Source organism: Maniola hyperantus, chromosome 4 (genome assembly GCF_902806685.2).
Source record: "Maniola hyperantus chromosome 4, iAphHyp1.2, whole genome shotgun sequence".
Taxonomy (NCBI): domain Eukaryota; kingdom Metazoa; phylum Arthropoda; class Insecta; order Lepidoptera; family Nymphalidae; genus Maniola; species Maniola hyperantus.
In genome coordinates this window covers 3,154,881-3,182,700 of record NC_048539.1, presented here as the reverse complement: position 1 = coordinate 3,182,700, position 27,820 = coordinate 3,154,881, and the positions used below count along the sequence as shown (strand labels likewise).

Below are 27,820 nucleotides of genomic sequence, written 5' to 3'. Positions count from 1 at the left end.
AAAGTCCATATATGGTCTATTTACGATTTCTGTCTGTGTGACTGTCAACTGTCAAAGAAATGTGGAATTTGAAAACAAAATAGTTTTTATATGGTATATATGGAAAATAATGAAAAATAACCTCTTGTTTCATGTTTTGTAATTTTCATACTGCAAAATGGAAGAAGGAAGTACACCAAATGTAAGCCTTGTATCATGCATGCATTTTGTGAGGCGTGGAGTTGCGAAAGCGGTGCCAGAAAAGGTAAATAATTTTTTAAAGTATAGAAGTCCCACTTATTTAGGACTTTAACTTAACCTGTGGTAAATATTCCCTTAAGAATTCATGGTTCATCACAATAACCACCCACAGTAATCACAGTGCTGTATTACTACCAGTTTCCCCAGGTGAAACGGAAAATCCTTAGCTGCGGTTTTGCTCTAGACAGAACTCCTTGCAAAGTGTCAAGTTCTAGATTCTTTTCTAGTTACTAGTTTGATTTATAATAAAGAAAAGTTTTTTTCCTTAAATTTGCCTATTTTTATGTGTTTCAGATTGAATTAACTGAAGAAGAGTTGGCAAATATTATCAAACAGACAGAGGATGAGCTAAGGTGGGTGCCTATTTCTTTATCATCATCATCAACCAATAGACGTCGACTGCTGGACATAGGTCTCTTGTAGGGTCACACGCCATGGTCTTGCGCCGCCTGGATCCAGCGGCTCCCTGCGACTCGTCTGATGTCGTCCGTCCACCTAGTGACGGGTCTTCCAACACTGCGTCTTCCGGTGTGAGGTCGCCATTCCAGCACCTTGGGAACCCAACGTCTATTGGTTGTACGAACTATGTGCCTATTTAGCCAGCTTGTCCTGATTGTGCAAATTGTCCTCACTTATGTAGCCTGAATTGTATTGTTGTAACCACACTCATGATTGCCTAATGGTTAAGAGTTAAGACATCAGCATCCCAGGTGGAGGGACTGGGATACAATCCACCTTTGACTTTTCACTGTTATGTATGTTTTAAGCACTTAAAAGAGCATTTTATGGAAACTTGTTGCCCAAGTTTTCCATAGTATTCTCAAAAAGATATGTGAAGTCTGCTAGTCTGACTCTGCACTTGGCCAGAATTATTGCCATTCTGCACTTGGGCAGAATGGTAGACCATGTCCTAAACTCTTCTCATTCTGAGGAAGACCCATGCTCAGTAGTGGGCTGGTGATGGATTGATGATGATTATGAATGTCTTTGTAGGATCGCAGAACAAGGTGATGACCAGAGTGATGAAGAAGGGGAGAATGTCAGCAATGCAAGACCACCGCCCGCTGACCCCAATGATGAGTTCAATTTTGAGAATTACGACCAGGAGGAATCAAGTAAGCTTTTACTGATGACATTTGACTTTCCAATGCAAACAGAGTTGAAATTACACAAAAAAAAAATTAATTTACATGATAATTGAGGTGGATGCCCGCACCTTTTTTGGGAGGATGTTACAAAACAAATTCTTCTCTTTTACAAAGTACTCTTTTAAAGTTTTGAAGTTAAAATAAAAAATTGCTAAGCTTTTAAAATAATTTCTATATATTTTACTTGTAATTTAATTTTCTTGCTCTTTCCATTCCAGATAATCCCATTGGTATAGGCACAATAGCAACACTGCCAAATGTTGACTTAGGTGATAATGTACAAATTAGAGTGAGTCAAAAGTATTGTTTTGTTATGTTTTAGAGCCATTACACAAATTTATATCACAGACCACATTATAATAATATTGTGGCAGCAATTTTAGGCTTAGGGAGGAGATATGCCACATTGATTTTTAAAAAAGTCGCTTACTTTATAATATGTTTCGTTTATTAGAAAAGTTCAAAAAAAATGATTTTATGAACTCTATATTACTGTCTATTGTTTTATATGGTCAGGAATTTTATTGTAACTTTTTACACACATGAGTTGGGGCCGGTACTAAACAGTAATAATCTTCCAATGACTTAGACAGAGGGTCCAGACAGTGATGAAGAAGATGACATCATCAAGCCTGATGACAACCTGCTGCTAGTGGGACATGTGGAGGCTGATGCCAGTATACTTGAAGTTTATAGTAAGCTTTTCTTTATAATAAGTAGTGAGTGAACGAGCACCGATGCAAGCACCGAGCAATGATTACCGCCGCTACCTACAAATGTTCATCATTTGTAGCATCAGAGAAACTGCCAATGTGTTGCTGGTTTTTCAGGAATTTGTTGATCCATCCCTGTGTCATCATCCATCATCCATTTTCTATCCTCCTATTTTAATGAGAGTAATGATTTACTGACTAATACCTGCCCCCCGATTGTGTAAGAAAAACTTATTCATCGTTATCGTAATCATCAACAAAATTCTGCCCTTTGATTGGTAGATTCGCTGTTTTTCACAGCCAATCAAAGGGCAGAATTTGTTGACGATTACGATAACGATGAAATCGTCTTACACACTTAGGCATTTAATCAGTATTATTTTATGACATTCTTCAACATTCTATAAGTTTCTTTCAGTTTAATTTTTTTTGTTTCAGTTTACAACAAGGAAGAAGGATCATTTTATGTGCACCATGATATCATCTTGCCGTGGTTTCCACTCTGCATCGAGTGGTTGAGCCATGACCCTTCCGACCCACAACCTGGTGAGCTCATTATATTTCAGATGTATAAAACAGATTAGAAATAGAAAGGAATAGAAAGTTTTTTATTCAGATAAAGGTTCACAAGTACTTTGAATCATCAAATACACTATGAAGAGCCAAAAGTCAAAAGTCAAATGGTTTATTCAAAATAGGTAAGAAGTAAGATAACTGTACCAAGTGGGGTTTCATATGAAAGGGCTTTACTTTTACGTTGTAAAACAGATTTTTATTTATTTTTATACATAATAGTTTTCGATTTATCATGCAAAATGTCGAAAAGAAACCTGCGTACGGAACCCTCGGTGCGAGAGTCTGACTCGCACTTTTTATTCAGTTACAAGTTCGCCCTTGACTGCTATCTCACCTGGTGGTAAGTGATGATGCAGATGAACTTAGAACGGGTATGACAGTTTTTTATTAAACCCATACCCCTTTTTGCGCATTGCTGGAGCGAGCTGTGAGTCAAATCTACACTCTTTTATCATGGACTTCTGTACCATGGACTTCCGCAAGTAACGCCTGCTTTTATCCAAACCATTGACTTATTAGTATGTATAGACGAGGGCTAACAAACGAATTCACATCGCTTAAGTGGCCTGGTTTGCACACATATACACATATATATATATATATATACACATGTATGTTTCTTATTATGAATTGTAGAAAAAAGTTTAAAATATCAACAACTTCAGTTTATTATAAACCTTAACACTTGAACATAAAGTTTAAATAACGATTGCAAAATAATTATATTGAAGACCTCTTGTCGTCGACAATAAATTTCAAATATTCGAATTTTTCAAATGACAGCAAAAATATTTATCTAAATATATAAAAGGAAAAGGTGACTGACTGACTAACTGACTGATCTATCAACGCACAGTTCAAACTACTGGACGGATCAGCCTGAAATTTGGCATGCAGATAGCTATTATGACGTAGGCCCGCTAAGAAAGAATTTTTGAAAACTCAACCCCTAAGGGGGTGAAATAGTGGTTTTAAATTTGTGTGGTCCATGCGGATGAAGTCGCGAGCATAAAGCTAGTTCTAAAATAAAACTTAACAGCCAAGCAATAAGTCTAAAAATTTGAGTAATTTGAAATAAGCTTTTTGGCTGATATTTTTCGGGCTGCGTTTGAAACACTTCTTTCAATGATCCAAACACACAGAAACTCTTGTTTCGTAGGTAACCTATGTGCCCTGGGAGGTATGGACCCAGTGATCCAGGTATGGGACCTCGACATCGAGAACTGTCTGGAGCCAGCGTTCAAGCTGGGGCAGAAGCCGCACAAGAAGAAGAAGATCAAACGCGTGGGACACAAGGATGCTGTTCTAGATCTGTCTTGGAACAGGAATTTTACGTAAGTTTTTACGAGTTTATCCAAATACAACTTCAGATTGGACTACTAAAATAAAATAAAATAAGAATCTTTTTTATTCGATTAAACTTTTACAAGTACTTTCGAATAGTCGGATGCATCTACTACTGGTTTGGAATGCCTTTCCTTTGTTTTGCCTACTTGTTTTGCAATCCTGTAGGTACTTGTTGATTAGCATTCGAACCTTCAATTTTTTTTTATAAAATCGATCAAATGAGAATCGGACTCGTACACGAAGAGTTCCGTACCATCGTACAAGAAGTAACACTCCTAATTAAACCCAATAACCCAAGAAGTAAACCCATGACACGGGTTAACCTAGTTTGGGGGTCGAGGGTAATTTTAAGCCAAGTAGTAAAGTTGTAATTAATTAGTTAGTTATTATTATTATTTATTATTATTATTAAAAAAAAAATTTCATGGCGGCCATTTTGAAATTTTTAGTATTTGTCGTTCTAGCAGCAATAGAAATTCATATTCTGTGGGAATAAAAACTATTGCGGATCACGAGATACAGCCCGCTGACAGACAGATGGACGGACGGACAGCAGAGTCTTAGTAATAGGGTCCCATTGGCAACTTTCGGGTACGAAATCCTAAAAAATATCATCTCAGATTCACATAACAACTGATCTGTATCGGTCAGATAAGTTAAAATCCTCCTTAAATGTTCTACTCATAAGTGAATTTTTAAAAATTTTTGTTGTAGGCATGTGATAGCCAGTGGCTCCGCAGACAACACAGTGCTGCTGTGGGACTTGGACCAGTGCACACCACATACCAAGCTAGACTACTTCGAAGACAAGGTTAGTATTCATCATCATCAACCAATACTCGTTCACTGCTGGTTATAGGTCTCTTGTAGGGACTTCCACACGCCACGATCTGGCGCTGCCCGCCTGAATTGAGCGGCTCCCTGCGAGTCATTTGATGTTGTCTGTCCACTTAGTGGGGGGATCTTCCAACGTTGCGCTTTCCTTTCCGGTGCAAGTGAACCATTCTAGCAACTTAGGACGTCTAACGTCTATCGGTTTTTAGCATTCCGTACCTCAAAAGGAAAAACGGAACCCTTATAGGATCACTTTGTTGTCTGTCTGTCTGTCTGTCGGACTGTCAAGAAACCTACAGGGTACTTCCCGTTGACCTAGAATCATGAATTTTTGTCAGGTAAGTAGGTCTTATAGCAGACATTCGGGGAAAAATCTGAAAACCGTGAATTTGTGGTAACATCACAGAAAAAAAAAATTGTGGTCATGAACTAATAATTAATATTTTCGAGGTAAGATAACTATATCAAGTGGGGTACCATATGAAAGAGCTTCACCTGTGCATTCTAAAACAGATTTTTATTTATTTTTATGCATCGTAGTTTTTGCATCATGCAAAATGTCGAAAAAATACGACTGTAGTACGGAACCCTCGTTGCGCGAGCCTGACGCGCTCCATTGACCCAAAAGCTCCCTGCGACTCGTTTGATGTAGTCTGACCTCCTAGTGGGGGGGGGGAGTCCTCCCAAGAATGCGCTTTCTAGGGCATCATCCAGTAATCTTTATTTCAATTAGGTGCAATCCCTAACGTTTCACCCGCTGGAGGCGCAGACGCTTCTGTCGGGCGCGTGCGACGGTCGCGCGCGCGTTTGCGACTGTCGCGCCGCCGACACGTACAAGGCGTGGAGCCTGCTGCCCGAGATCGAGCGAGTGGTGTGGGACACACGGAACCCTTTCTGCTTCGCTGTGAGTGGCCTTACTACATATTAATCCCGTTTCAGATTACCCCACTGCCATCTTAAGATGACATATATAAAGCGTTCTTTGACTTTGCTCAGACCTAAGACAGCTAAAGCGAAACAGATTTATGTTAAGTAAGTCTGAGCAAACTCAAAATACACTCTATAGAACTTCGCTTTAGGCAAAGATCTCTATAGCGTAGCGTTCGAAAAAAATATCTGAGTTACTCTCAGGTCGCGTGTAAAGAAGTTTTACTACAAAAAGCTTAGTTTACTTAAATCTAAATATATAAAAGGAAAAAGTGACTAACTGACTGACTGATCTATCAACGCATAGCTCAAACTACTGGACGGATCGCGCTGATATTCGGCATACAGATAGCTATTATGACGTAGGCATCCGCTAAGAAAGGATTTTTGAAAATTCAATCCCCAAGGGGGTGAAATAGGGGTTTGAAATTTGTGTAGTCCATGCGGACGAAGTCGCGAGCATAAGCTAGTCTATCCCCAATGGGGCCGATTCTCTTGTACACAATCTCTAAACTAAACTAAATTAACAGGTCTAAATTTAGTGCCATCCTTTTTCGCAAGCAATATTATGAAAGGGATAGCAATAGATTTAGACGTGCCATTTTAGTTTAGTTTAGAGATTGTGTACAATGGAATTAGCCACAATATGACTCTAAGACGTCTTGTTCAAATCCATGCTATCCATACTAGTATTATAAATGCGAAATTATGTCCATGTCGTTCTCACGGCCCATCCGTTTAACAGATATTAACATGGTACAGAAATATCCCAGAGACGGGCATAGACTACTTTTTATCCCGGAAATTCAAAACGGGTGAAGAAACCTAAATATCCCAGACACGGACATAGACTACTTTTATCCCGAAAATTCAAAGAGTTCCCACGGGTGAAACACCTTTTCTTTCTATCAGATGAGTAATAACGAAGGCAAAGTGGCGTACGTGGACTGCCGGCAAGACGAACCGCTCTGGACTATTAGCGCACACGACAAAGAGGTCACAGGTAATACAGCTTACAGTACGCGCCAGAAAGTAATGTACATCGACCTTTAGAAGGAGATAGCAGATTTGTAGAGCATTGTCTCTGACGTTGAGAGCGACAAAACGTCATATAGGTGTGAGTGATAGAGACAACGTTCTACAGAGCCGAAATGTCATTCTAATGGCCGATGTACATTACTTTCTGCTGCGTACTGTACACAGTATTTTCACTTCATGTTAGGGCTAGAATGTGTTATACTTATAACAGGCGCCCGAAATGCGCAGCCAGTACGCCGCGTTTTGGGCGCTTACTAAAATATTGTATTTTACACCAAGCGAGAAAAGATCTAACTATATGTATATAAACAAGATAGTATTAGCAATAAGCAATTGAAAAATGTTAATTTCAGTTTATCTGTATATATAAAATTCAAAGTCCTGACTGACTGACTGACTTATATATCAACGCGCAGCCTAAACCGCTGGTCCTAGAGACATGAAGTTTGGAGGATGCGTTCTTTGTAAAGAGTGGGTAGCCACTAAGAAAGGATTTTTCGAAATTCCACCCCTAAGTGGGTCAAATGGGGGTTTGAAATTTGTGTGGTCCACGCGGACGAAGTCGCGAGCATAAGCTAGTAAAATTATATAATGGATTTTACAACTAATTTTTAAAATTTCACTTTTTTTATTTGTTTTACAAATATTGGGAACAACTTGGCGCGTCTTGGACGCTTGTTATAGCTTGCTCACACAAAACTATAATTTACCAAACAGTAGGTAGAATGACAGCTACAATTTCACGATCGCAATCACTTCTGATTGGATGACGCTCGCTCACTATTGGCTACAATGCATTGTTGCAACAAGAAACGCACAAATTCAGCCAATCACTACAATTGAGATTGTAATAATGATTGATGCAGGTTTTACGAAATCGAAGGTTTACACTTGTAAGTTGCTTTCGTACTACGTATTTACAAAAAATCCGTTTACTTATGTGTTCTGTTTATTTTTTATTGTAGGTCTCATTTTGAGCGAGAAAGTTCCTGGATTGATGATAACCGTTAGCTCCGACCAGATGTTGAAAACTTGGGATATATCGAGGTAATTTTATAAAGCTTTTCCATTATTAGGACATCTCATAGATTTTATAATGATACGATGAAAATAGTCACTTAGGCAGCAGACAGCAGGGACAGCTGGGACACCTGACAGAAGCGGAGTTTCGTACGTACGTATCGTACAATACTGCCACTCATCATAGAGTGTGATCTCAACTTAGTCGTCACAAAAATATATGTGGATGACAACGTACCTAATAAAATATTATGGGGTCATAGAACGGACGAACAGATCAATAGGTATCATGGCGAATGTAATAGTAGGTTCAGGGGCATATGTTTTCCCGAGCTTTTTGTATCGTGTGATGGAAAAATATGCGCTGATCCGAGACACAGGCAGGGGCTAGACAGTATGTATGAAGATATAGTTGGCATCCTTTCCCTCGCCGCCACTGTGACATATGGGGGCTATAATACACGCAAAAAAGACCGTGTGGTGGGGTGGAATAAACACGTGCGGGATGCTCACCTTGAGGCTCGGTCGAAGTATCAAAATTGGTTGTTACACAGTAAACCTAGATCTGGCAGAATTTGGGATGAGATGTGCGAGTCTCGAAAAATCTTTAAAAGTAGGTTAAGGTGGTGTCAAAATCACCAAGACGAGATAAGAATGGACATAATCGCGTCTCACAGAAAAGCTAAAGATTTTTCTAAATTTTGGAAAGCAACCAACAAACTGAATGTTCGACCGAGCTTACCGGTGAGTGTTGCGGGCTGTGCCACGCAAAAAGAGATCGCGAATATGTTTCGGGATCACTTTAAGGTCTCATCACCGCTGGGGCCGTCGAGGGGGGTGGTTGATGGTGAGGTATGTGGTGACAAGGAGCTAATGCGTTTCTCAGCTAAGCAAGTCTCAGAAATGATAAACAAAATGACCAGGGGAAAATCACCTGGACACGACAGCCTCAGCATCGAACATCTGAAATACGCGGGCTTTCACTTACCAAGGGTGTTGTCGATGTTTTACTCGCTCTGTATTAGTCACACATATATCCCTTTGAGCATGATGAGAACTATAGTGGTCCCCATTGTTAAAAACAAGACGGGTGACATTTCTGACCGGTCTAATTATAGACCCATATCGCTTGCTACCATAGTTGCCAAGGTATTGGATAGTCTGATTGACAGAAAGCTCAGCGAGACGCTTCAATTTCATGACGCGCAGTTTGGATTTCGGCCTGGACTTTCTACGGAAACCGCGATATTAAGCCTGAAGCAGACTGTCCAATACTATACCAGTCGGAAGACGCCGGTGTACGCCTGTTTCCTTGATCTTTCCAAAGCTTTTGATTTAGTGTCATACGATGTGCTTTGGGAAAAGATGAAGCAAGCAGGCGTACAACCGGAGTTGCTTAGTATTATGCGATTTTGGTACGCAAACCAGTTAAACAGTGTTCGATGGGGAAGGGAGCTCTCTGATCCGTACAGGTTGGAGTGCGGGGTGAGGCAGGGGGGTTGACCTCGCCTAAGCTCTTCAACCTGTACGTGAACGAGCTGATCGTGGAACTCAGCAAAAAGCCAATCGGCTGCTGGATAGACAACGTCTGCGTAAATAATCTAAGCTATGCTGACGACATGGTGTTGTTGAGTCCCACGGCCGGCTCGATTAGAGAGCTGCTTCAATCCTGTGAGGAGTACGCTGCTAGACATGGGTTAGTATATAACGTGGCCAAAAGTGAATACCTGATCTTTAAGGCCCCCCGTAAGCAAGTGCAATACGAGCCTAGTATCGCGCTCAATGGTACTTTATTGAAACGTGTCACCAAGTTCAAATATCTAGGTCACTATGTTACGGAGGACCTTAAGGATCAGGCGGACATAGAACGAGAACGAAGAGCCTTAGCTGTAAGGTGTAATGTAATATGTACGAATTGTCAGTTTAAGTAACATAAAAATGCAACTCCTCAATATATCGAATTAGGTTCCCTGCACATCGGATTGAAAGAGAGGTGATGCAAAATTATGTAGGTTAGGTAGTTAAGCAATACGATTAAGACAATAGTGTGTAAGATTTCTTTATTAGTATTGTTAGTCCATAAGCGAGAGTAGATCATAAGCCGGCTCTCAATAAACTTCTTTCACCGTTGCCGCATTTAATTATTACCATACGGCCACAACATATCTCATGGCGACCCTTGCCAGTCGGTGCATGCCTAATCTAAGTGCGTGCACCGGCTGGGCACCGATCAAGAAGAAGACTACACAATTCAATTTTCTAAAGAATATCAAGATTCAAGACTCAATTAGAACAAAAAGAAAAAAATATCCACGTCCTGTATTAAAAATCAAGAAACACTAACATCAAGAAATAAGCCCAAAAATGAATCGCTTATGAACAGAAGACATCTCAAGCTTGATTGATTGCTTGATCCCGAGCATTGATCGGCCCAGTATCATCGTGCGTCCAGGGTTATCCCGGCCACAACTAGGAGGTGTCCAGGGTATTCCCGGCCCAGTTCGAGGAGTCCAGGGTTTTCCCGGCCCACTAAGATGCAGTAAAGAAGAGGCGCAGACTCCAGACCTCCGGACCTGATGACCAAAACCAGTCCTGACGACGACGGCGACTACACGGCGGTCACGAAATTGATGAATAAAATGCGTCGCTAACAGTTAAAGTAAGTGCAATTTATCTCTCGTAATGGGCAAATAGGTAGAATGTGTAGGTATTGTAATTTTTTTTTGGATAAATAATTAAATTTTGTACGTTGGTTAGGTGAATATTGGTTTTATAATAATAAATAATACTTGCTCCACTATCTACTAATAAGTTCCATTCGTACTTTATTTGTAAGATTTTATATAGTGTGTAGGATAGTTTAAACTAATAATAGATAATAATTAATAAATGAATAAGTAGGTACTTACTTCTTTCGTAAATATTCGGTGTTAAAATCGAAATATAATAATTCAGAGAATTACAACGGTGTCATCGCGTGGTCAACGACACACGCGTACCCGAACATTTTGTATTGTTATACGAGACAATGGTTTTGCTCGAGATGCAATTTGCAAATACAAGGAAATGAATATGAAATAAGGAGAATTTTTTCCCCTACAGACGTTTTTCGTCTAGTTTCGTGCTAGTTTTGACGATATAAGACTTTACCCGGCTTTGACAAATTAGGACTCTGCAAACCAAAGGCTTGATCACCCTTCGGCTGTAGAAGTGCTATAGGTATAAAATATACAATATTTATTTTGGGATTGAGACATACTGACGTAGGAAGATGATTGTTATTTATTTGTTTGAACGCGATATTTTGCGCATATTTAGTACCTCCTCATTCAACTATATATTTGTCTAGACTCTTGATCATTATCTACCGCGCTGGTGTTAGTGAAAGACCTAGAATTTTTATGAAAAGTTGAATGTTAGTGAAATACTTATTGAAAGAAATAAGTTTGATGAAGATTATAAGTGTTATGAAAAATGCTCGCAAGCATGTTATGTTAAATATTAATTAGGAGAGTACGCGCCGCGTTTGTTGATTTGTTTATTTATTTGTATTATGTGAAGAAGTAACTTGAAAGGAAGATGAAGACTAGGAGAGATTTATTTTGACTGTCCAGGAAATATGAATACCTGAGATGTTTACTTAATAATAGGTATTATTATGGGTTTTAGAATAGAAACCTTATATTTACCGTTTTACGACGATGCTATACGACAGCTGTATACTTATGATGACGACGATTTGATAGGTCAAAGAATCTTTTGAAGTCGATTTGTGAAATCGATACCTCAGCTTATACATATCTAATACCTATGATGCTATTTTGAGATTATTTTATTATGATGAGATTTTTTCGAAACTTTTGTATAAGTTAAATCCTTGACTTTGCACTTAATAGATAACGATTTTTCTATTTATAAGTAAAGTTGAAAGTATGCCCATACGAAGTAAGAGATAAGATAAATTGCACTTGAGCACAGGAAGTAACGATAAAAAAAAATGTTTCCTTACATAATTTTAATTTTATTTAGCATTAGATTTTATTTTTGTGATTGTCATCATCTTTTCTTCTAATTCGATGTAGCGTCTAACATTTTTTTTCTTTTAAGGGGAGGGGTAACCGCATACATTTTCAGGGGAGTTGTAATATGTACGAATTGTCAGTTTAAGTAACATAAAAATGCAACTCCTCAATATATCGAATTAGGTTCCCTGCACATCGGATTGAAAGAGAGGTGATGCAAAATTATGTAGGTTAGGTAGTTAAGCAATACGATTAAGACAATAGTGTGTAAGATTTCTTTATTAGTATTGTTAGTCCATAAGCGAGAGTAGATCATAAGCCGGCTCTCAATAAACTTCTTTCACCGTTGCCGCATTTAATTATTACCATACGGCCACAACATATCTCAGTAATATGTTGGCCCGCAGGTTCGCCCGATGTAGTAAGGAAGCAAAAATTACGCTATTTAAAGCTTACTGTCAAACCTTCTACACGGGGGGCCTGTGGACTAACTACACTCAAAGAGGGTGCAATACAACAATGGTTTCAGGATACTGTTGGGCTTGCCGCGGTTTTGTTCGGCGTCAGGCATGTTTGCAGAAGCACGAACGGATGATTTCTATGCCATAATAAGGAAAAGGACGTCATCCATCCTGGCAAGGCTGCGTTCGAGCTCCAACAGTATCCTGAATATGATGGCGGGAAAGCTGGATACGCCAATTCTCCAGCATTTCATTCAAGTTCTCGTCCGGTAAATACGCAGAGTATTGACCGGACGAGGGCTTGAAAGTGATCCCAAAGTCTAATTGTTTGCGCCCTATTAGGATAGCTGTTGTAAAAATAAAATAATAATAAAATGTTTATACTAACATAGTTTTTAAGCATTATACTAACAAAATATACTAACATAGTTTTTTAAGCATTATATGTGTACTAACAAAATATGGGTCTTTGTTGCCTTATTAAATAAAGAATTAAATTAAATTAATCCGTCGGAAATATCTGCGAACTTGGCTTAGTGACGTCACGCAACATGGCTTGCGTTGGCAGCGGTACTGGCACTGGTACTGGTAGAACGTAGTGTTTATATACCCTTTGGGTACTGGATAGGCGAAAATGGGCTGCTGTGGGGAAGCGCGCATTCCAGCGAGGTGTGCAGGTGACAGGTGATGTATTACTTAATTATATTAAAACATTGTATAACATCCGCTACCGCTCCAAATTTTTCGTAAGTCCGTTTAGTCGCACGGTAGCGCGCTCCAGGTCACCCATACCGCGCACTTTGGCTGCGCTCAACGCGCTGCTGAAGGAGTCCCCTCGCTGTGACATATTTGCTGACAAATGGGCTGACCTCATGGGTCAGATCTTGCACTTTTGTGAAAATTTATAATTTTGCTTTTTAAAATTTATATTTTTAACAATTTTTGTAAGTATGTTTATGTTTGTTTGTACTCGTAGTTTAATTAGTCTTATTGGCTTTATGGCCGTTCTAATTAAATAATAAATAAATAATAATAATAATATAATAATAATAATTGTAAACTTGTTTACTTATTTGTATAAGCAACAATACGCACTGCCCAGCCAATTCATTCGTTCAATTTATTTTTGCCTTATGGGTCGTCCTCCATACTAAACGACAGTAAAGATGCTTTGCTTCAAAAAACCTGTTTTATTCACAGTTCAGAAGCAGTACAAGTAAGCGAACGCTCGTGTAAAGTTGGCCAAGTGCTGTGCGCCGCGCAGTGTCCCGAGGCGCCGTACTCTGTAGCGGTGGGAGGAGACAACAAGGAGCGCTTCATTGAGATGCTCGACCTGACCATCAGCGAGCAAGGTTAGTGTATAGTTTTCAGATGCAATGCAAAGGTTTTACCTGAAAGATAGAGCGGAGGGGGGAGGAGGTTTTTAGTCCGTAGGCCATTGTGGAGTCGGGCATGCCGGAGGCATCCATGAGGATTTTCCTCCTCCCCGAACGGAAAAAAAAAAAAAGGTTAGTGTATTGCCGCTTTAATACGGGCGTGGATACACCTCTTCAGTGTGACAAGGCTATCATGGCGCGTGGCGAAAATCGGATCGGATTTGTTCTTGTTTGAATATTCTAAGCCTTTGTTCTTCAACAGCGCCCCCCTGTCAATGTCATTCAAGTGCCAAGAGAGCCTTGTCGCACTATAAGTTTTACTCACATACCTAATTATCTTACGAAAACGCTCGTTTAAGTACGTTTACATTAGTAAATGACGTTGTCAAATAATTACGTAAGGTACTTACGTGAATAAAACTTACGGGTGTAATCGCTGCCTTACAAATTTAATAGTAAAAATTTTGTAATGGCCGTCATGTAAATTTAAAAAAATACCTACACAATCGTGTATACGGCGCTCGTCGACTCGCACTTGACCGGTTTTCTCATTGTTTACAGTTATGAACCGCTTTGGACCCCGTACGCAAGCAGCCACCACCACAGAAAATAATGAAACCATGGAGTCTTAGATGAATGTTTTTTATTTTTTTACTTTTTAAGTAAAAGTAATTATATGATATTATTCTACATTATTTGAAGTTTTATTACTTTGTTACCATAAAAAACAAAACCTATTTGATACCTTTCAGGCCCGGAATGTTGAATTCCTATAGTGTTGAATTTGAAAGTGCAAAATGTTGAATTTCAATTTCCAATTAACATGATGCATAAAAATAAATAAATATCTGTTTTAGAATGCACATGTAAAGCCCTTTCATATGATACCCCACTTGATATAGTTATCTTACTTCAAAAATAATTGAAAATCTTAATTATTAGTTTATGACCACATTTTTTTGTGATATAACCACAAATAACGGTTTTCAGATTTTTCTCCTAATGTCAGCTACAAGACCTACCTACATACCAAATTTCATGATTCTAGGTCAACGGGAAGTACCCTGTAGGTTTCTTGACAGACCGACAGACAACAAAGTGATCCTATTAGAGTTCCGTTTTTCCTTTTGAGTTACGGAACCCTAAAAAAGCAGCCAAGTATGAATTTATGCATAGTATATTAATTAAAAGCTTAGGTACTTAGCAAACAACTCCGTACAGTTTTATTTTCTTGTTACAACCCCACTCAGATATGGGTTTGGTCGTCTCAGACCAATACTTGTGTTTTTGTTTTAAGATTCAATATTATGATATTGAATTTACATATGATTATATGATTTTTTATTCAACATTCTGGGCCTGAAAGTTTATTACATTCGTCAACAATATTACACATCTTAACAAAGTTACAGAAACGGTAATTTATCCCCAAAAAAACCAACAGACGACATAAAAGCCAAACACCAAATTGTCCCAGACTTAAATATATTTTTCGTACCACCCTCGTGAACGTTGCCACTATAGTCCCGTTGCTATAACTTTGCTCGTGAATCATCGCTGTGAACAAAAAGTTATAAGTTTAGTTGAAGGTTTTCCTTTAAATTACTATTTTCTAAACTCAATAATGATTCTTTTGCAGTACAAAATCTCTAAGTTGTAGTGTCACCCTTTTCACAAGGCTGTATGCGCAAAATGATACGTAAAAGGACAATGACAGAATTTCTATAGAACTGTGAACCATTTTATTATATAAAAGTCGTTTACACGTATGCTTTATGGAGCATTTTGTTGCTGTTTCATCACTGATAACTAAACTTGGGATTTAACACCTCTAGAACTTGCGGTTTTTTATTAAATCTAAGTCACAATGATTCTAGGTTGTATGTAAATTTACCTATTATATTGTGAAACTAAATGGAAACTAATAAAAACATCCGCAAGTTTAAAATCACAATTTTTAATTTTTAAGTGGTTATTAATTACTAGGATAATTATTATCATTAATCATTCATTTATATTGTGTGTAAATTGGTGGGCCAGGATCTGTCATTCTGCTTTGAGTTTGAGTTTTAAGTCTGCCCGTCAGTGTGTTTGTGTGTAAATAATTGGCTTAATAAAATTAGTTTTGCGCGTGCGTCCTTTTTTCTGAAATGTACAAGCTTCAAGTTTAAGCAACTGGGCAATGCACGAATCGCGCACATGCGAACAAATAACAGCAAAGTTTTTCTATTCTTAAGACACACAATCGAGATTTTTCATAATTAAGTACTCAACTATTGATGATAATTCAAATAACCCCTGTGAAATTTGTATGAGCATAGGATTAAATAAAACTATGTTCTGGTAAACGAGATTTATATTTGCAACATTTATAATTTAAATATACTAAAACAATTCAAATTCAAACATAAATACAAACTCGGTAAAGGCATTTCTTGTATACAATTCACTAAAATGTACAAAGTCATAATATCATATTGTGTTGAAATTATACTAATAAAAATTATAGCATCTAAGGGTGCCTACTGCCTAGGCAGATTTTTGATAATTATTTATATTAATTTATCAATAATCTGATTGGTCTGCTTACATCTGCCCTATGAGGCTATGCCCCACTTGAAAAGATACGACACCTTTAGGCCAAGATTTAATTGCTCTAGTGTTAATCTTCTTTATTAGTGCTACAGGTATTTGTCTATGGCCTAGTCTAATACTGGGCTAAAAAGTATAAGTTAAAAGCAAGCAGCGGATTTCCAAAAGCCTCAGAAAATATCAAGACCAATAAAGCCTCTTATTTCACATTATTTGAACACACAATTTGTTCGAGAATGGTAGTGTTACCACATGAAAAACTATTTCTCTTTAAAAATAAGATAATATATTATGTAATTTTATTTTACTATAGCAGTCGTTTACTTGCGTTGTCTGTTACTGTTGTTTACTATATTATAATTTATATTCTTTAAAAAAAATGGCTTAAAAGTTGTAAAAAATGTTAGGAAATATTTAGGAATCCTCTATTAGTAGCAATACGAGTTAAAATATGTAACTATATAAAATTGTTCTGGAAGCATGACCTATACATTAATATTTCGACATACAAGCGTAAATATAACTATTTATTTTAATATCGTACCGGCAAATAACTTTTAACACAGTTGTAAGGCTGCGTCTCCATTAACTTTCATGTTCCACTCCATTAACCTTCAACCAATTAGGTAATTGTTAGATGGCGTGATAATTATCACGTCATATCTCAATAATCTCATTCGTCGAAAACACATCTCTCCAATCCGCTTCGATAGAGACGCAACTTCATAAGCTTGCCATAGAGTACAGAATCGTACATCCGTCGCCTCATAAAAAGTTTAAATTGTCCATTGCACAGATAATCCTATGGCGTTAAAAATGATTTGCCGATCCATATACTTAGGATGAATTGTGTAAGCAACATTTTCGAATTTATTAAGTTAAATGCTATTATCGCGGTACCATACAAACTAATTCAGAGCTGCCATAGCAATAAATGCAAAATCTTTAAATAGCAGTATAATTGCGAAGATAAACCAAAATCGATTTTTGATTTGACCACGTATTGAGGTTAGATTGTGACCAAGCATCGAGCCAATATGGTGCTCGATGGATACAATATATTAGTATATTCCCACTTCTGAAGTCGGGCATACTATGATTACGGACCGAAATAATTAAATCGTATTTCTAAATAAGAGGGCACAGCCTTATAAATACTTATTATAAATTCGCGTTTACTGCAAAGATATCTCAAGATATCACCAAAAGATGGCAGCCTCAAAACAGATGATCTGTTTGGCGGCCATATACGGACGGAATGTTACTTCCGTGAAAGGTTCTTCTTCGCTCTGGGCTGGTTTCCGTGAAAGGTTGTTACCAATCGCGCCTAAAAGTTTTACTCCAAAATCGTGCCGCTTACACAATCCAATTCCAAATTATAACAAAAAAGCCGCTTTTACGAAACACAACACAAAATAAATAAATTACTCTAGCCGGGAAGTTGAGGATGACGTCATTAATGGCCCTATCGACGTACTCCACGTTGGTCGGGTTGAGGTCGCAGATGTTGATGCGGCCCGAGCCGAGCAAGTATATGTGGTACTCTTTATAAGCTGTTAGCACTGACGAGGAGATATATACGCACTCTAGTATGATAATGCTACAAGTTTTTAGGCGCGAAGTAGTAAGTAATCTTAAGAAACAAACGTAAATGCTTTCAGTGCAGAGACACCTCAATAAAAGATAACGGCCTCAAAACAACTGTTCGATTTGGCAGCTAATATAAATACGTAAAGTTTGTGATTCCCTTCCGAAAAAGTTCTAAGTTATTGACAAGTCGCAGCTGCAAAAGTGCATACTTCAAAAATGTGTCGCTTACACAATCCAAAACAAGAAAATCAAAAAAAAATGACAAAAAAAAATTACTCTTTAGCCGGGAACTTGAGGATGGCGTCATTAATGGCCATGGCGACGTACTCCACGTTGGTCGGGTTGAGGCCGCAGATGTTGATGCGGCCCGAGCCGAGCAAGTATATGTGGTGCTCCTGTATGAGATGCTCGCACTGACGAGGTGTGAGGCCTGTGTAGGAAAACAGGCCTATCTGCTTCACTATGTGGTCCCAGTTGCCGGGGGTGCCGAGTCTAGAAAAAAAAATTAAGACATTTTTACTTTCCACAAATATATCAAAAACTTTATCACTACCCATATCATAAAAGAAGTGTGCTTGATTATTGATTTGTTGTTGGTTTGTAAATATTTATTTATTATACCGAAAACTCAGAGAGCCTTGTTTTAATGTCTACAGACTGTAACTTGTCCCCTGACATCATGTTGGCACTATTGCAAATTGCACAATAGTGAACCCTAAGTTCTAAGGGAATAAAGAAACAAAGCAATGGTGCCAACATGACGGCAGGGGACAAGTTATAGTGTACAGTATGTGGCAAATAATTATGTACATCGACCTTTAGAAAGAGGTAGCAGTTTAGTAGAGCATTGTCTCTGTCGTTGAGACCGATAAAAGTCACGTAGGTATGAGTGACAGAGTCAACGCTCTAAAAATCCGAAACGTCATTCTAAAGGCCAATGTACATTATTTTCTGCCGCGTAATGTAACTTATTTGATTCTGTGTGACCGACATTTGTATGCAGGAATTATACTACTTACTTTATTAGTTCCGCTCTTAATGCTTCCCTCATTTGGATCACTCTTGACGACATCATCTTGATGTGATCTCTCCTATAAACAAAAAATATAATTTTAAACAGATCAATAATAAACAAAAAAAAAAATGATTCCATCAGACAAACAACTATAGAGACTTGGAACAAAAGATACCAAAATGGTGAAACGGCGGCCTTGACTAGGCTGTTCTTCCCGGACGTTTATGCCGCATTCAAAGTTGTCAGAAAGACTAAGTTAACACCGATTCACGTTCAAGTGCTGACGGGACATGGAGGCTTTGGGCAGTATTTAAAAAGATTCAAGTGCAAGGATGATTCAGCTTGCGACTGCGACCCAGCAAACGAGGAATCGGTGTTACACTTACTCTTAGACTGTCCCATATATGGGAAGGAACGCTTTGAACTGGAACAAAAGACAGAAGTGCAAATAAGGAAAGAAACGCTGGAAGTACTGCTAAAAGACAAAAAGTGCCAAAAAGCATTTTTAGAATACTGCACCAAAATAGCGAAATGTACTATAAAGAAAAATAAAACTAAGTAAAACTGTAAATATTTTAATATATATTATACTTGTAAATATAGATCTATAGTTGTATGCTTATTATAAGAATAAATGTATATACTTTGATAAAAATTTATAGGTATAATATAGTTAATATAGAAAAACAAACTATAAATAAATAATGTAAGAGAATAACAAAATGTAATACCCAAAAAAGAACTCTGACACAAATCGGAGGATTTCCGATGATTTAAAAAAAAAAAAAAATGATATTATTTAGTTTGTGACATTTCATTTGTGTGATTTTCGTGTGGAAGTCCCTACTCCCTACAAGAAAGCCATAGCCACAAGGCATCATGTCTCTAGTCTCATTATAGAGACTTGAGACATGATGTCTTGTGTCACTTGTATCTAGCGGCTCCTTGCGACTTGTTTGATGTTGCCCATCTAACCTAACGGGGGGTCTGGCAACATTATTTCTGGTGTGATGTAATCTAGTTCTTTTTACCTTAAATCTAAATATATAAAAAGAAAAGGTGTTTGACTGACTTATCTATCAACGCACAGCTCAAACTACTGGACGGATCGGGCTGCAATTTGGCATGCGGAATGCGGATAGCTATTATGACGAAGGCATCCGATAAGAAAGGATTTTTGAAAATTCAACCCCTAAGGAGATGAAATAGGGGTTTAAATTAGTCCACGCGGACGAAGTCGCTAGCATAATCCACTCCAATCCATCACGATTGGTCTATGTCCAACAGAGGTCGCCTGTTTGCATCCACTGTTGGACATAGGCCTTACCTTGCGCGTCACCAAACACGGTCCTCCGCCTTCCTCATCCATTCGCTCCCCACCACCTTCTTCAGATCATCGCGAGCATAAGCTAGTGAATAAATAAAAACGTACCACTCGTCGAAGAGTGTGCTGTTGCTGAGCACGTTGGCCACGACGCGCGCGCCGTGCGCCGGCGGGTTGGAGTACATCCCGCGCACGATCCAAGTGAGTTGCGACTTGAGAGGCGCCACGTGCGCCTTGTCCGAGATCACGATGGTCAAGTTGCCCACACGCTCGTCTGGAAACACACGAGGTCAAATATCATTCGACATCCACCTTTTTTTTAAAAGCATATTAGCCATGTTAAATGACTAATATTCCCCGTTCCTCTCCAACTAAGCGTCAAGCTTGTGCCAGGAGTAGGTAGGATTTTCATTCCAAAGAGTATGTTTACAATAATTATTCCTATTTTAGCGTTTAATAACTACCGTGAGTGATTTCCATTATGAATAATATCTGTCCCGACTGTACTCACGTGTTTAGTCGACGTTAGCTAGACTAGTTTCGAACCCATCCCCAGCCACCCTCACAGCGGCACGCGCGGCCCGCAGTCATAACCGCGGCGCGTGCGCGAACTGAGTCCCTTGAAAAAGGACCCCGGATGCGTTCGAAGCTAGTCGGGTTAACGTCGACTAAACACGTGAGTACAGCCGGGACAGATATTATTTATAATAATTAATTATTCCTATTAGTTTTATTGCATAGGTCATACTATATCACTCACAATTCATGCGTACCAAACAAGGCGCTTAGGCAATAACCAATAGCGAACGGACGCACACTATGATTGGCTGTTATATTTTCGCGGTATTCAAAATTAAGATTTCTGCGCAGGTACATCAGCGTAACTTGTAAAAGTGGTAGTACTGTACTTACTGTATAAGCCGAAGTTCTTAGCATAGGACTGCGCGCAGACGAGCTCGAAGCCGCGCTCGACGAAGTACCGCACCGCCCACGCGTCGCGGTCGAGGTCGCCCGACGCGAACCCTTGGTACGCACTGTCGAAGAACGGGAACAATTTGCGCTCCTGAAACAACCAACTTCTCTCTTAAGTATGTTATTATAATTTATGAATATTGTAAATATTACACTTAAGGTGACGCAGTACGCTCGACCGAACCTATTTGCTTTTCACTTGACATTGTATGAGAAAGGTGAGAGGCACGATGATTTTCACCGAAATCAAGGGTTTAGGAAAAGTATTTTTGAGAAAAAACTACTGAATTTATGTTTGCAAAGTAAAGTTATTTCAACTAATGAATAAATAAACTATGTCTAATGATAATTTTTTTTAGAATTTTCATATCCCTAATCTTATTTATTTACGCCCAAAGTTGTCATAAACTTAGTGTAAAAAAGGAATCTTTTGAGGCTCTTAACTTTTAAATCAATATTTTTTTCAATGTTTTATATATCAATGAACCTAGATAAAGACAAGATAAATCGATATAATTCTTAGTTTTGTGCGTACAATATCGAATATTGTTGTATTTTCCCTCCTACGTTTGTATGAAGAAAGCAGTGAAGTGAGTCCCCTTAAGTGAATTATCTAATAATTATAATGTATATTTCGCTACAGGGTCTCATATGCACCTCATGTTATTCTTGACATGTGGAACGCAAAAAAAAAAAAACATTCAAATCCTGTATTCAAGAACCAACCAACCATTTAACCACTGGATACGTAACATCCTGAAAATTTTAGCGTTCAAACTATCGTGAGTGATATTCATATAAATATAGCTAATACCGGCTGGGTTCACGTGGCTAGTCGAAAGTAAGCCCCACTAGTTTCCCTCACGACTCCACTCGCAGGCATGAGCGGAGTCCCTATGTAAAAGATACCCCAGATGGATTCGAAGCTAGACGGTAGTTCGAAACCCCTTGCCAGACACCATTACCAACTTTAACAATGGGTGTCTGGCAGGGGTAACGTTCGAGAGATCAAAATGTTTTCTTACCTCCATAACATCAGCAATCCTCTCCCACTGCTCATTGCTGGGGTCGATCCCAGTCGGGTTGTGAGCGCACGCGTGGAGGATCACCACGGAGTTTTCTGGCGCGTTCTTCAAGTCCTCGATAAGGCCGTCGAAGTCGATACCGCGAGTCTTCTCGTTCCAATACCGGTAAGTCCGCGGTTGCGTGAAACCGGAGTTGATGAACACTAGATGATGGTTTTCTGGTAAAGAAATGTCAATGGTTATGGCCTGGGAGAGATCGCTGTTTTACGATAAGACCTCATGTATTTAATTATTTTAAGGGCTTATTGCCCCATAGCCGATAACGCCTAAGTGCCTTATATGTATAGCAGCATTCTCATTTCTCTGTGAACCTAAAAATGAGCGAGGTCGTTAGTTTGTAGCTAAGGTCTTTACCAGCTACTTACCAATCTACCGGAGATTGGTAAGAACTAAGAAGCCACGGCCGAAGCCAGAGCAAAAGGAAAAGCTGGTTGCCTGACTGACTGAACTATCAATGCACAGCTCAAACTACTGGACGAATCGGGCTGAAATTTGCCATGCAGATAGCTATTATGATGTAGGCATCCGCTAAGAAAGATTTTTTGAAAATTCAACCCCTAAGGGAGTAAAATAGGGGTTGAAAGTTTGTGTAGTCCACGCGGACGAAGTCGCAGGCCTAGCTTAGGCTTAAAAATAAAGTAGCACGTAGTTCAACGTTATTTTCTTTATTAATTGGATTTTTTTCTGTTACTGTAGTCAAGCAATAATTAAGCACCTACATACAGATAATTTTCATTATCGATAACTCTTATCAATAAAGATCACCTGATTGAAAATCAAGATTAAATAATAGAAATGTTATCGAAGGTTTAATAAACAACGGGTTTTGCAAGATTAACTTAACATTTTTAGTTGAGTGCTTATAATTTTATCACATTTACGGTTTATTAGTTTTTTAACACTGTTCTGTTCGATTCAATGTTTAATAGACGTTTTGCACCAAACTGACATCATGACGTATTCATATAGCCTTTGACATGCCGAACGCTCAACATAAATATAGTCCGTACGAAATGACTTCTCACGCGCCATTTTAACTAATTGACCCATTGTGTCAATGGGTCAATTGTCATGTCAAAAGTACAGGGCCTCGATTGCGGTAGAATAACAGCTTACAATGTCACGATCGCAATCACCCCTGATTGGTTGACGCTCGCTCACAAGTCACAATTGGCCTAAAATGCATTGTTGCAACAAGAATCGCATAAATTCAGCCAATCACAACAATTGAGATTGTAATAATGATTGATGCCGGTTTTACGAAATCGACCAACATGCTACCTTTAAAATAAGGATTGCTATTTTGTTGGCCTTCAGTGGAAAAACACTCTAAAGGTCTGCTATTTTCTTTGCCAATTTATTATATTAAGTACTCACCCCATGTAGGGCTGGAATAGTAGAAGTTGGTGTACTTTAGATGCTTGTTCAGCAACTCAGCTCCCACTCGCAAACTGCCTGTACCCGACAGAGTTTGTACACCAAAGGCCTGTGAACAATTTATATATACATTCAGTTAAGAACCTTTCTCTTTTATGAAGTCAGTAATTTATATATAACTCAACTAGCTGATGCCCGCGACTTCGTACGCGTGGATTTAGATTTTTAAAAATCCCGTGGGAACTCCGACTCGTGGGATAAAAAGTAGCCTATTTCACTCTCCAGGTCTTTAACTATACCCATGCAAAAATTCCCGTCAATCCGTTGCACCGTTGCGACGTGATTGAAGGGCAAACCAACAAACAAACACACTTTCACATTTATAATAAGGGTACTGATATCTTTGATTGACCAGAGTAATATTTTTTTGAAGGAACCAGGGCATGTGGAAGTGAAGTAAGGGATTTTTTTTTTGTAAAAACAATTCATTATACTTACACGACCCTCCGTTATTACAGGATTATTTTCCCCAAGCAGCATCGCCACAGATGCATTGCTGAAATTCTCCAAACCTGACAACAATAATATAATTGATGTATACAAAGAAACATTGAAATTTTGTTAAATAATTCAAACATTGATGTAAAAGTTGAACTAGTCCTACAGTTATGCTGAATGCAACACCCGGGTGCCTGTCCAATTAAGCGAAATGACGCAGACATATGTTTAGCAGACCAATAAGACGATGTGAAGTCAGGTCATCTATCAATAAATAATCTGATTAGTCTGCTGAACAATATACCCTCTCAACTCTGCTTAGTAAATAACCCTCTTAATCGTAAGCTACTGTCCCATCATGTTAACCCTGGGCTGTTATGCAAATCTGTAACCATAACCGAAAGTATAGACTCATAATCCGTCCGAGTCGTAATATCTCGCAAGACGACTGTGGACGCCTATCAATCGCGGTTCTAAGCCATAGCTTACGGACGCGTCCCATAGTTTGTTTCACGCTTTAAACTTGTGTTTTGTTTATTTACTTATTTTAAATAGTTGTAATACCTAGCTGTAAATTATTAACTATTCATATCTTATGTTTGGGAAGGCACTGGCCCCTAAGACACGGGATTTCCTAGTTTAGGGGTCAGGATTCCAGAGAGTTGATTACTGTACTGAGTTGTTCAAATAAATAAATATTATTATTATTATTATTATAACCGAAACCAATAAATTACCTATTCAGACAATTTAAGAAAATCTTGATATATCAAGATCTTTTTAGGGTTCCGTACATCAAAAGAAAGAAAGGGAACCCTTATAGGATCACTTCCCGTTGCAGGTAGGTCTTAATGCACAAGTAAAGGAAAAAATCCAAAAACCGTGAATTTGTGGTTACATCACAAAAATGAGTCCATGAACAAAATATTAGTATTTTAAACTTCCAGAGTAAGATTACTATACCAAGTGGGGTATCGATTATAAACTTTACTTGTAAATTCTAAAACCGATTTTTATTTATTTTCTCGCATAATAGTTTTTGATTTATCGTGCAAAATGACGAAAAAATACGACTGTAGTTAGTACGGAACCCTCGGTGCACGACTCGCAAATAGTAGTACCAAATTCTCCACTAGTGATGCTGTCACCTGAACAGATAAGTTGGTGCCACTGTACTTGCACTCTATCTATACACATGAGAGAGGTTGAAATAATAGTTGTGCAAATAATAAACCTTGACATGTTGACCTTGTTGTTTTAAAGTTAATTTTTAGATAATTACTGACGTACAAACACTTCACACTTGAACACAATGGGTGGTTGGGTAAATAATAATGTTGATTATTTTAATTGTGTAAATAACTTCTGCATTGAGAGTTGAAAATTGTACCTGTTAACAGGAAAGTAGAATACTTAATAGTAAAAAATAATTTTTTCTCAACAAATTTTTAAAAAAAAGGTTAAAATGAGGGATAATGTTAGAAAAAATAGAAAGGCGAGATTTTTAGAGCCAAAAATGTATAACTACTACGGTAGAAGAATAAGCGCATATTTAGTTCATAAAATATTTAATGCAATCGGTTGGGCTGGGGATGATATCGATAGGCTCAGTGAGGGAGTCCTTAAGAAGAGGTTAAACAAACACTTACTTAGGGACTCTCTAACTGACTATCATGCTTCTTAATTATTAATTTGTATTTTTATATTTTCTTTGGTTATTTATTAGTAAGTTGTTAGTATACTCAATTATGTTAGTTTATCTTTTAGTGAAGTAGGTAGGTTTAAATAAGTATGTAGTACAGTTTTATTATAAGTATAGATATAGGTGTATGGATAGTGTTAAGGAAATATAGTAGTAAGTTATGTACATAGTATTAAGAGCGCCACCTCGCCAACAAACTGTCCCACCAGTTTGGCGAGATAGATATGTAAGAAACCTGTAAAATTAATATGAACGAATAAATTTAAAAAAAAAAACTGATTTCCCCCGTAAATTGGACTAAACTGTTTATTAAGATGTTGATCTAAGGTGGGGCCTAGGGCAGACAATACTGCAAATCCGCCACTGACGATAGTTTAAACGCTAAAACATAATAACACAGTGGAAATAGAACCTATACTCACCTAACACAGGGAGGTACTCATGAAGAAGAGTGTCATCTTCTGCCATCTGCTTCTCCATTTTGCGAACAACTGGCAGCACCCAGGGTTTTCCATTCTCATCTCTGTAGGCTGGGAAATATATATTTTGTTATTCATGCAGAATACTAGAATTAAATTTAAATAAAATTAAGTATTTTATACTAAGTATATAGCACAATCCAGAATTTAATAATAATAATAATAGTCATTTATTTAGGCAACTTGAACCCATTTGAACATACATAAAAGTAAATACAAATACAAACGTACAATTGTTAAAAAAAAAAAAATGAAAATAATAAAGTTACAAATACAATAATAAAATAAAAATACATTGTTTCGTTAGTAAGAATTGGCAGTATGAAGGACACATTAAAGAAGATTTTCTGGACTTAATAAGCAAATGTATGTAAGTAGGTTGTGATACCCATCTACATGTACTCTGTGTGTACCTTTAAAAAATGATTTTTGTATGTAATGAAATTTAAAATTCTTTCACACAAATGCAGTGATCTAAATATATAAAAGGAAAAGGTGACTGACTGACTGACTGACTGATCTATCAATGTACAGCTCAAACTACTGGACGGATCGGGCTGAAATTTGGCATGCAGATAGGGCATCCGCTAAGAAAGGATTATTGAAAATTCAACCCCCAAGCGGGTGAAATAGGAGTTTGAAATTTGTGTTGTCCACGAGGACGAAGTCGCGAGTATAAGCTAGTATGACATAACTTTATACCATGTAGTAATAATGAAGTATGTGATGATTAACCCCTTCCAGGCTAGCCCGCATTCATCTTAGATTGCATCATCACTTACCACCAGGTGAGATTGCAGTCAAGGGCTAACTTGTAACTGAATAGAAATAAAGCATGTATATGTAAGTAACTACAGTACAAAAATAAACTGAAGCTAGGTAATAAATATGATCTTATAGGCTACAAGATAACCAATTCACTATTTTTTTTATTTATCCTTTCACTGCTTATTTTTCTACTATTAAGTAAGTATATACAATTCAGAGAAAAAGTTATCAGCAAGATTGTTCGATATCAATAAGTCCATGCATATAGTATTTAAAAAATGAGAAGCGAATCAATTTTGCCGGTTGACTGCTAGTTATTTACTACATGCATTGCCAATAATTATTGCCATTACTTCTTACATAATATTTATAACGAAGTGTTATCATATTAACTTTATAAAAAATAGGAAAGGCTACCGAAGAGAAGTTCTACCCACCTCCCACACCAAGGTTCACTTTATTTTTGAAAGAATCTTCGGTAAAAAGTTTGTTAAGTTGAAAAACTTCAATCGGCGGCCCTTGCTCAACAACTTGGAAACGTGAGCCCATTTTGTCTTATAATACACAACTTAGTACACTGATAGACGCTTCCAAAGTGGCCGTTTCTCTAGTTTATCTTTATATGATTAAATTATTATTATTTATTGCAATAGCAATCAAGAAAAAATCGTACAAAAATGAATTTTTAAGAATCGGTGACCTTTGCCAATGTTATA

The 27,820-nt window shown here is 37.9% G+C and overlaps 2 protein-coding genes across 2 annotated transcripts; one reads left to right on the top strand and one right to left on the bottom strand.

Moving 5' to 3' along the window:
* The first annotated feature begins 39 nt into the window (after positions 1–39).
* Positions 40–14,397, top strand: nclb (no child left behind). Its single transcript, XM_034968021.2, has 13 exons — positions 40–244; positions 535–593; positions 1,234–1,355; positions 1,607–1,677; positions 1,978–2,083; positions 2,540–2,647; positions 3,837–4,011; positions 4,739–4,835; positions 5,592–5,762; positions 6,698–6,788; positions 7,789–7,870; positions 13,527–13,678; positions 14,264–14,397. Exons 1-13 carry the CDS (start codon positions 158–160, stop codon positions 14,332–14,334), a joined length of 1,392 nt encoding a protein of 463 aa, XP_034823912.1. The 5' UTR covers positions 40–157; the 3' UTR covers positions 14,335–14,397.
* Positions 14,329–27,820, bottom strand: Got1 (Glutamate oxaloacetate transaminase 1). The gene is made up of 10 exons (XM_034968022.2): positions 27,542–27,820; positions 26,280–26,387; positions 24,156–24,229; positions 23,658–23,766; positions 22,221–22,438; positions 21,136–21,286; positions 20,332–20,497; positions 18,904–18,975; positions 18,161–18,376; positions 14,329–15,259 (listed from the first exon to the last, which is right to left on the bottom strand). The coding sequence occupies exons 1-10, from the start codon at positions 27,651–27,653 to the stop codon at positions 15,235–15,237; spliced, it is 1,251 nt and encodes a 416-aa protein (XP_034823913.1). The 5' UTR covers positions 27,654–27,820; the 3' UTR covers positions 14,329–15,234.